The sequence below is a fragment of the Sciurus carolinensis genome, chromosome 1 (genome assembly GCF_902686445.1).
Source record: "Sciurus carolinensis chromosome 1, mSciCar1.2, whole genome shotgun sequence".
NCBI classification, from domain to species: domain Eukaryota; kingdom Metazoa; phylum Chordata; class Mammalia; order Rodentia; family Sciuridae; genus Sciurus; species Sciurus carolinensis.
The window spans coordinates 124,471,479-124,482,960 of NC_062213.1; the positions used below are offsets into that span (position 1 = coordinate 124,471,479).

Below are 11,482 nucleotides of genomic sequence, written 5' to 3' on the forward strand. Positions count from 1 at the left end.
AAGGGCTGAAATGCTCAAGGAAAAAAAGAAGACCCAGGGCTCCAACATGGGCTTTGATGAGGGAATAACCAACAAAGCTTAATTGTCACATTTACTGTGTCAGAATTTCAAGTATTCATGTCTTTATCTGGTAGGTCTTTCAAGGAGTGAGGGAAGAACTCCATGAGGAATGTTGCACCTGAACATCCAAAAGAAGATATTTCTTTCATGCCCAGTTAGAACTTGCTCAGCGTCTATATGGTCTTATTCAGACTATTTATGAGCATTAGCCTATTAGAGGTTATTAATCATAACTAATGCAATTCCACTTATCCAAATTTCGCTTGGATAATCTCTTACCTAATGGAAAATTTCCTTTTTTATGCTTAACACTCTATTAAAAATGTGCTTTTCTTTATTCAAAAAGGTCTAACAAGCCATTTGCCTATAACTTTGTCTCAAAACCATTGTTGGAGGTGGCAAGATTGTTCTTTCTTTGAGAGAATTACACCTGCTGGCTAATTGCCAGGCAATTTTCAGTGCTTCCCAAGGGAATGAAAATAGTCCCCGACTCCAATAGGTTTGGCCAGTGACTTGCTCTAGAGGATGCATGCATCTGGGTAGGAGATGTGAGAGCCACTGCCTGTTTCCACCAGCACATGCATTCTTTTCCCTCTGCCATAGAAATGGTGAACTAGTTAGGGGTCACTCCTTAGTCTGGCTCCTGAAATGTAGATGACTAAGGGGAACAGACTTAAAGTCCACAACAGAATTATGGTTCTAAAAGTCATACAACCAAGAAGTCAATCTTTATTGAAGGTAAGCCACCAGATCTTCAGGAGTTATACTGCAGGATAATTTAGTCGAAGCTGATGAAGATACTATTCAATGTTTAAACAAATTTAAAAGATTTCTCAGATATAGTAGAATAGAACAAATTCAGGATTTTTTTCTTCCAATTTTCAAAATTCATATGACAATAATTTAACATGTATGTCACACAGAGTAAGGTTTTCATTTAATTCTAAACAGGCTTGTTATCCTTCATATTTCATTTTTAACAAAGCTACTTCTCATTTTTAAACAAGAACTCTTGGGGCTAGGGACATAGTTCAGTGGCAGAGTAACTGCCTTGCATGTGCAAGGCCCTGGGTTCAATCCCCAATGTAGCAATTTAAAAAAAATAAGAATTCTTCCTTCTTATATAAAAAATTAAAAATTATAATAAAAATTACAATAAAAATGAACCTCAAAAATGTAATGCTAACCAAAAGAAAGCAGACATAAAGGTCACATATTGAATAATTCTATTTATATGAAATGATGTGAGGAAGAAAATCTATGCAGATGGGTGGAAAAGAGTAAAATAATGGATATCTAAGGTTGGGTAGAAAACAGTGATTAACTGTAAAGGGCAATGATGGATCTTACTACAGAGATGAGAATGTTTTAAAACAGGCTTACAGTGATGGCTATAAAACTTGATTACTTACTTAAATCATTCACCCAAATGGGTGGATTTTAAGCTACATAAAATAGACCTCTACAAAGCTGTCTTCAAAAAGAAACAAACAGAAAACATGCCATAAAAAACACTTCTCAAGTAAAAAAATAATAATAATAAAATTATCTGTTTTAAGTTTAAAAAGAACTGGCTTCATCTTCTAAGTGGGTTTTTATGATTTTTTATGTCAATATTTGCTCATGATATTTACTGTCCTTTTTGCCAATGCTGTAGGTAACTGTTATGAAGTATGATTGATTATATATATATTATATATGAATATATAAATAAACCCAGAGTTAATCAAACATTCTATTTAAAAATAAATAAAACTTTTTAATCACATAATTCTTCACTTACTTATAAGAAAAACCTTAAAAATATATACTTAAGATGGTTAACTGTGAATATTTAACTTTTAGTTTTACATCTTCTTTGGAAAGTATGGAACACAAATAAATAAGCACAGGAATGAAATTAATTTTACCACTGTAACTTCATTAACTATCAAATGTGTTTCTTTTACTAGCTGTTTATAAAACTATAGAAGGCTATTAGTCAGAGTTGTGCTTGGACCCTCAAGGTTATGTATAAACATGAAACTCAATTTTTAAAGCTCATAGGATAAAATATTATATAGAGAGTATATTAAATTTAAATCTGGAGTCTTTTGACATCATTCCAAAATATTCATAATAATTTCCTCCATGGCCCCTAACCAATATAAAAAACAAATAAAACACTGTTGTTTCTACAAGAAAGCACTGTAGTTGCCTTTCCTATAGGTTCCCTGTTCCTTTCTGCACCTGCATTTCCAGCCTTTTGATCTAGTCCATGAGCTGCCTAATACCAATTCACTCCTTTCCTGCCAAAGTTGGTTTCTGTGGCTTGGTCCTGAGTCAGATGCTATTAGCTTAAAGCGATTTATTTTTCTAAGTAAAGGACATTCCTGAATGATTTTCCTGGGTTTTACATGATTTGTGTTTATTTCTTCTTATATATATAAGCAGGAGATCTTGTTCAGAGTAGAGGCTCCAAATAGCTCTGCACCATCTAGCAATAACACACTTACCACTTAAGAATTTAATTCTGTTCAGTATAGAATCCTGATAGGAAAGACATATACAATACAAACTGCATTTTCTGAGATCATTGACAAATTACCATAACAATTAGGTCTATAAATCTAAAAAAAAAGCCAAAGGCAGTGTCATTCATTAATGTAAATACATAATAAATATGCAATCTAAATATCCCATAATTATGTAATGTCCCCACTTTCCTACCTTCAAGGAGTTTAGTCTGTTGGAACTAGACAATCATGGTTTTACTAAAGAAAAATAAATATCGACTTAAAAGGCAAGATGTATTATGATATTCAAAACATTGTGGAGAGCACAGAATAGAAAGAAATTAATTCTGTCTGTGGAGGGAAGAAGGTTTTTAGGGAAGAGGTAGTTTTACACTGGGCCATAAATAACAGAAAAGATTTTGTTTTGTTGACCCAGCAATAATTACAAACATAGACAAATACGGAGTAAGCTCATGCAGTGGCAAGCAAACCACACCAGATCAGAACTTCTGGACCAGCACTTGGCAAATTGTAAGGTGAAAATAAACCACCCACCAGGGAATCCTGCTCATACACTGAGTCTGATTTACCGTGTCTGGAGTGGGTTCTGACACTGCATTCTAACCAGCTCCTAAGTAGTAACATCATAGAGTCATGGGACACTAATCAGTGAGGCTCTAGAAGAGGGAAAAAGAGTAGTGAGGGAGAAGAGAGAAGAGCCAGGGTGGGGTCTGATCACCAAGAGCCTTGAAGAGCAATCTAAGCAGAGATCTAAGAGCACATGGGATAGACCAGAGGCAGGAGATCAGGAGACTAAAGTCCATGAGGCGATATTAATGGTTCTCAGAGGTAACCATCTACGTGCTCTGACTACAGGTATAGCATATAAAGAAGGCACCAATTCCAGAGATATCAAGAAGGTAAAACTGATGGAACATTCAGATATGTGGGCAGACATGGAGAGTGAGTGAGTGAAACATTAAGCATTTTATCCTTGATACCTAAGGAATTATGACATCATTAGCAGAAAATTAAAAGGAAAAAAACAACAAGGTTGGGATGGGAAATATTAAGAATTGGGAAATGGTGGAATAAGTTCAGTTTGGGAATTAAGTTGAAAGGATAAGTAGAATCATCTAATTAAAATTTTCCACTGCTCTTACAGTTAAATTTAGTAAGTTGAAATTCCATTGTAACTACCTCTTAATTATGGAAAAGGACAGTTCAACTGTCACATCATCTTCTCCTCTGGGACAATTAGTCATCCAGCTTTTTTATACATTTTTAGTGACATAATTCATGACTGTACAAGGTAATCTTTTTCATTTTGGAAATTTGAATTAGAAAACTTCTCTTAAAATTGACTTGAAATGTCTCCATATACTTTTTACCCAGTTCAGTTCAGTGGTAGAGATCCCGCCTAGCATGTACAAGACCACAGGTTCCATCCCCAGCACTCGGAAAAAAGAAAAAAGATTTTTAACCCAAGTGGTCCTGGTTTTCCCCTTTGGCCCTTCAAAAACTACAAACATTTAAAATCCACCTCAATTACAATGATTCTTCATAAAGAGTTGTTAAAATAATTAATACAAGTCATTTCCAAGCTGAACCACTTTGGTTCTTCCCCAGACTTCTTCCCAGGCCATGGTACCAAAACATACCATCACATAAATCCCTGTTTTTTTCTTCACGGATAGGAAATGTGTAACAAAAGTGTTACTCCTTCTTTTGGCAATGGAGGGCAATGCTAATGGATCCAAGACACACCCAGATAACATCTCAGGTTCCATCTGAACACAGTGTTCCAAAGAATCAATAACAAAGCACTGGCATCTCCAGATGAGTTCTTTCCTTGCTATTTCTGACACAGACTATCAACTCCCTTTAAAAAAGGGGGTCGAATGGATCTTTAGAAGTAGCATGGACAGGTGAGATTACAATACAATTATTATACCATGTGACCTTGAAAATAGTAGTGTTTGTTTAGATTCAATATCATGTATTTGTACATGTTCATTTTTCATGTACTAAAAACCACAAGGAATATTTAAACATAATATGATCCTATGAAGCATCTCCTCAAACTTATTCTGAATTTCCTTATGTTTTAATTTTATCATTGATTATATATGCTAATTCAGAGAGAAAATGTGAGGATTTTTTATCTTTTCTCTATTTCACATAGGAAAGAATATAAGAGTACTTAATATTAAGAGAGCTATGATCTCAGTGAGTGGAATTTCCACAGGAGGTGTAATATAAATGGTCTTAGCTCAGGCCTGTTTTGTTTTAAATTATCAAAATGATGAAAGTCACTGAGCTAGAATCAAGATGTAAATTTCAGGGAAAGGGGAACACATCTTGTAAGTCATTCAATCCTCATATTTACTGTTTTTCCTCATTTTACAAATGAAAAATATGAGGCATTCATATGGAATAACTTGCCCAAAAAACAAAGTTACCAAGCAATAGAACCAGGATTTCAAATATTGACAATGTAGCTACAGAATCTCTGCTAACCACTAAGCTTATAACTTTGTTGTATTTTTATTTATAACAACTAACTGATTTCTTCAGAAGTTAACATTTATCCCAATTAAATTTCAGTCTTCCCCTGAACCCACTATTCTTACTGATCAAAAGAGTTGGGAGGCTGGTTAAGTCATACAGACTACTAGCTATTGCTATGCAGTTACTATTGCTATGCTGCAAACCATCCCTAAACTTAGTGGTAGAGAACAACTTCAGTGTTTTATATTTTATTACAGTTCCTGGTTTTCTGAGTTGGGAATTCTGAGAGCACACAGCAGAAATGGCTTGGTTTTTCTCCACAATATGTGAGGCCTACACTGTGAAGATTTGATGGCTGAGGTACCTGGATGCTGGGGGCTGAAATCATAGACATCTTCCAGACTTCAACTTAATGACAGATAAGGCCTGGGACTTTGAATGGAGCTGCTGGTGGAGCATTTACACATGATCTCAACGTAATTTCACAGCATGGAGGCCTTTGGTTGCATTTCTCCTGTGGCAGCCTCAGAACGCAGTGTCCTACTGAACAAAGTGGATTCTACATTTTCTTTAAGGATCTAGGCTTGGAGGTTGCACAGCATCATTTCCAACAAACCTTATAAATAGAAACAGTTAAAGCCCACTCCCTAACCTCTCAAAGGCCCTCCATCCCACCCCAGGTTCAAGGAGATCCTACCTCCTCTTTTTTTTTTTTTTTTTTTTTTTTTTGTAAGTCAATTTTATTCAATACAGGAAAAAGCTTTTTCAAACATAGATTTTGGATGCTTTCAGACCTTGTCAAATACACGACCAGGATACATTCTTTTTTCTGTTTCTATTCATTTTCAGTAGCAATTGAATAGGATGTAAATGTTGCACATAAATCCAACTGCCTAATAGGATCATGAATCTCTTGTATTTTAGCCAAGTTCTAAATTGCCCCCCACACAGCAGAAATTTCATAAATGTTTCGAACTGAATCACTGAAGATTAGCCAGAATTTAACTCCAATCTAAGTATGTCTTTTTAAAATTATTTAGTTTTTATTTTTTACAGACTGTATTTTGATTCATTGTACACAAATGGGGTACATCATTTCATTTCTATGGTTGTGCACAATGTAAATTCATACCATTCGTGTAATCATACACATACATAGGGTAATTATGTCTGTCTCATTCCACCATTTTTCATACCCTCCTCCATCTCATTTTCTTCTACATAATCTAAAGTTCCTCCATTCTTCTCTCACCCCCACCCTCCCACCCCAATATATATCAGGGAAAACATTTGGGCTTTGGTTTTTTTTGGATTGGCTTACTTCACATAGCATGATAATCTCCAGTTCCATCCATTTATTTGCAAATGCCATAATATTATTCTTCTTTGTGGCTGAATAATATTCCATTGTGTATATATACTACAGTTTCTTTATCCATTCATCTGTTGAAGGGCATCTAGGTTGGTTCCACAATCTAGCTATTGTGAATTGAGCTGTTATAAACATTGATGTGGTTGCACTACTGCAGTATAGGAGGAAAGGAGGTTACATTTCAGAAAAGCATGTGGAATTGGGAGATACCGGTGTGGCCTTCTTTACCCAAAGCTAGTCTTCACCCTTTGGTATCATGTCTTAAGCTAGTTATGCTTTGTTTTCACCTCAGCCCCCTCATCCAGGAGTCTGATCCCTGAGGAAGATATATCCTTAGCAGCTCAATCAGTGCAGGGCACAGACAGGGGGAGAGAGGGCAGGAGGACAGAAGCTCTGAGAACATGCTGCCTATTCACTCAAGGTTTCAATGCCACACTGCTGGCAGGAGCCATATCCTTCTGTAAGTACAGTTCCTGCAGAGTGGCCTCTTCTCTATAGCTCCAGTTCCCACTGAGTTCCAGCAACACTATTTCCATTCTTTGTCCCTTTAGGGCTAACAGTTTTTTGTTACTTAAAGATGGTAAGTGCCTCAATATCCCTTACTTGTTCCTTCAGTCTGGCCACAATTCTATAAGAAGGCATTAAAACCTCACTTAAATTTTCTCACTGGAGAGAGTTCTGATTTTTATCAGAGTGATGACTGATACACATATATCATAAAAATGAAACACTGAGAAATCAAATGTGAAAAATTAATCTGTAGATTTCTCATATCTTCTTCTGAAAACATGACAGAATTTTTGAATAGCACAGTTATGTCCCTCCAACACTATGGTTTGGATTGCTATGATCAGATATGGTATGAGATTGCCCTCCAAGGGTTCACATGTCCACAGTGGTAGGTGGTAGATCATTACATGGTGGTCCCAGTGGGAGGTTCTTAGGACACTGGGGGTACTAACCTCTGAAAGGATTAAGTGTTCTCATGGCACAATGAGTTAGTTCTTGCAAGAGGGCTGTTATTAAAGAGCAAACCTGGCCATTCCACAGCCTCTCTTGGTTTCCTGTCTGGCCATGGGATGGTTTCCTCTCATGTGCACTCTTGCCACTGCGATGCCCTGGCCCATGAGGTCTTTAGAGCTGGGCTGATGCCAGCACCATGCCCTTGAACTTCTAAAACTGTTAAAGTAATGGGAAAACTGAATGTTCCAATAATGATAACCTATCATTCTTTCAAATGTATCTTTTTTTATGAAAATATGAATTATTTTCAAAACTCTGCTCAAATAAACAGTCTGTTAAATTTCTGATTTACTAGAATAATCTTAAATTTTACATTACCCTTATAAAACATGTTAGCCTCTATTAAGCACCTCTTTCTTTTCAGCGTATTTATTAAAAACACTAAATAATTCACTTTAAGGCTTTGCTGGGGACTGGAATTAAGCCTCCTAGTCTATTCCTTTCCAAACCTAACCTGCCACATCCCATGCTAGGGATCAAACCCAGAGCCTCACACATGCTAGGCAAGTGCTCTACCACTGAGCTATATTCACAAACAATCTAAGGGAATTGGGTGACTACAGATGTGACTGCAGCCAATCTTAACATATTAAAGGACAATGATAGCCTGCTTCGTAAGTAATTAGGAGATACCATCCTAGGGTAGGTTAGAACTCTGCAGTGAAGTAGGCTAACAGGGGTAGTTGAAAGAGTAAGCCAAATGGAGACTTCCTTAAATTTGCTTGCCTAATTATAATTAATGGTTAATTTTTTTAACTTTAAGAAATATAATACAGTGGCTAATTTCAAAATTTTCCAAGTATAGATTCTTTTATACTTTAACCAATCTTATACCTTTACTTCGATCTATGTGGCCAGTTTCTCTAGAAGTGCTTGGTTCTTAACGCTCTCTAAGCATTCAACAAATGCAGTTACACAACACTAACAAACAGCAGATCCAGGTGCACAGACCTGAAGCTTATGCAGTTTATAGGGATACCTTATTTTACTTATTTATTTTTGTACTGGGGATTGAATTGAATAAAAAAGACAATATTAACCTTTTACAACTAAACATAATTCCATTGTCTTGCAATTCAAATTGAAAAGAGCACAAAACTGTGATTCTGTGTCTGAATATCTAGAATATAACTGGGCTTAGCATTCCATTTAACACCAAGAAAAAAATGAAAAATTTTGCAAATTCCTCTTTGGAGTCAGAGTATGCTGGTTCACTTTCTAACTACTGTTCACTCTCTCAGAATAAAGACAATGGTTAAGTAGGTTTGGTGCTTTAACGAACATCTCATGGTAACATATAACTATTGCTTCCTAGTAATTAATACAAGGTTCTGATCTGAACTCAAGCCTTCTACTAGCAGCAACTTGAGAAACCAGAATGGCTTTCAATCGCTCTAAAAGAAAGTTCTTTCCCAAACCTTTAAGAAATATCAAGTACTAGTCTACACGCACCAAAAGTCTACTACTGACCCCCACAAGAATTTCCTCCAATTACATTACAAATTAGAAAAACCCTTTAGTCCTAAATTTCTTCCAGAGGGAAGAGGAAAGGAAAAACGAAAGCTCCTGGCTGTGGGTTGGATGGCAGTAGCTGACTCTGAAATATTCTTAGCTCCGCAGCGGAGGGGTTTCCTGTTAGACACACGACCGTTTTCTCCCGTTGAGGGGATTTCCTCGCACCTATTCCCACTGGATTCGAGACTCGGTTTGGGTGTCACTCAACTCTCAAATCCACAGCCATCAACACTGAATCACAAATAATGTCCCTAAACTCAAGTGATCTCCCTCCCCGAGTTCAGAGCTGGCCGCGCCCGAAAAGCAGCTGGCAGGAGTAGGGCCAGTTTCAGGCCACCCGCCTCCGGGGTTCAGACACTGTCTGGAGGAGATGTCCGTGGCAGAGAAAGATAAAAGGCGGGGGGCGGATCACAACTTTGTTCAGACTCGGTGAAGCCAAGGCCCTGCCCAGTGGAAGGTCAAAGTGCGGAGCAGGGAGCGGCAACGGTTCGGAACCCCGCCAGGGAACAGCCCAGAGTGCCGGGACAGCTGCCGCCGGGGTCCAGCGGCTTAGGGAGATCTCCCCGCCTCCAGCTCCAAGCCTCTGACCGGAGAGGGCAGGCGCGCTCCAGGCGGCCGCCGGATCAACGGTGGCAACTCCCAGAGTTGCTTTGGAACTTTCCCGGGACGCGCCGCCGCCGCCGCGCCCTCACCTTACTGAACACCTCCAGGTCGTCCTCGTCCTCGTCCAAATCGAGCACGTCGGCCTGCAGCAAGGTGGAGGATCCGCTGCTGCCTGCGAAGGGGGCGCCGCCCCCCGGGCTCTCCCCGCTCGCGCCCCCGGACGCGAGTTCCGAGGAGCGCGCCTGAGATGCCCGGTGCTCGCCCTCCATCCCGAGAGTGCGCGCCCGACGGGCCGCCGCCGCCTGCCCGGCTCCCCCGAGCGTGCCCATTGGCTCCCGCGCATCCTGCACCTCCCCGACCGGCCCCGCTCCAGCCCCTCGCCCGCTGCGCAGACGCGGAACTGCCGGGACAAGCGCCGGGCCGGGAAGGGCCGCCGCGGCCTGGGGCGCATCCCCACCTGGCCTGGGGCGGGCTGGAGGCGCGGGAGTGGGGCGCCCGGAACCCGGCAAGCGGGTGGGGGAAGGACCGCTGCCCGCTGGAGAAGGGGGACCCGAGAGTAGCGGCGGGCGCTGACGCAGCTCAGGGACCACTGAGGAAAGGTTTCTAAGGTGACCGGGTCTGGGAAGAAGCCTCGGAGGGAACCGTCGGCTTCGCGGGATCCACAGCGGGCTGGAAGGCAGCCGACCCAGCCCGCCGAGAAACAAAAACCAATACTGTATTTCCTGCCCTTAATGGTTGCCTTTCGTGGTGTGATTTTTGAGTCCATCTTTACTAAGGCTGATACAAAAATAGAAGACGTGAAAACCTCCCCTGTTTTTGTCATTGATTTTTGACCCAGTAACAGGACTCTGTGGTTATTTCACTGTCAAACCAAGGAAGTTGAGATTTAAAAGCTATTTTCAGCCGCTTTCCAATGTATCTTTACTCCTGGAAGTCTTCCTGAAGTTAATGAGCAAGCATATTAGTGCCAAGGACAACTAGCAGGACTAGACAGAAATTATCTTCAGTCTTTGCGCTGCCAATGCAAAGCAGTAATTATTTAGATACTTGTTCACTGCTTATTAGTTTTTAAAATTCCAAGAAATCATGGAAATTGAAAGCAAATTGGTATGACCTTCAGATTTTATTTTATTCCACTAAGCCTGAAGTCTTTTCCTCTGTAGGCCCTGTTTAAATTTTTAAGTAAATCAAAGATATGTGTAAGCATTTCGTATTTATAGAAAAATGGAAATAGGGAATGTTTTTATGTCTGATTTTTGTTTCTGATGTTAGCCTCAATATATCCCCTCTTAACCAATCAAATATACCTTGCACTGATTTCAGTCAGATTAGTCACTGACAGGTGAGCTTTCTGAGTTTATGATTCCTGTACCCAAAATGCTATCCCCTGCTCATCTTTCAGGAATAGCTATAGTCTCATCTCTTTCGAGCTTTCCAAATGACAGTCTGTTCCAAATGTCTCCTTTAATTTTATTCCACTGTATAGATTGTATTTTTTTTCATGCACAGTGTTTTACATTCCTTAGAAAACAATAACATTTTTAGAATAGAAATCGTGATATGCCTACTCAGATGTACTCACTAGAAAAGTCTCTCTGCTAAAGTCTACAAGGAATATAAGACTTTATCTGTCCTTCTCTAAGTTCATTGTGGTTAGTGAGGAAAATTCAACGTTTCCTAATTGCAATCTCTGAACCAGGAAATTCTTAATGATACTGTGACTCACCAGAATTGCCCAGGGAGCATAGAGAACAGGCTCAGAAAATAGGCAGAACAAACCGAGGCCACACAGCTTGGATCACAGCCAAAACCATGCACAGAACCACTCCTGAAAGACACTGTTGCCACCACTGCCTTACACAAAATACCATACCACTTCACATACTACCACTGACCCTGATGT

At 39.5% G+C, this 11,482-nt stretch overlaps 1 protein-coding gene across 2 annotated transcripts in view; it reads right to left on the bottom strand.

Moving 5' to 3' along the window:
- Positions 1–9,884, bottom strand: part of Snx7 (sorting nexin 7) — an 85,719-nt gene extending 75,835 nt beyond the window's left edge. For both annotated transcript variants that reach the window (XM_047534105.1, XM_047534023.1), the window contains exon 1: positions 9,669–9,884. In XM_047534105.1, the coding sequence (XP_047390061.1) occupies positions 9,669–9,848 (180 nt within the window). In that variant the 5' untranslated portion in view covers positions 9,849–9,884. The remainder of the gene's footprint in view (positions 1–9,668) is intronic.
- Between the last annotated feature and the right edge of the window lie 1,598 nt (positions 9,885–11,482).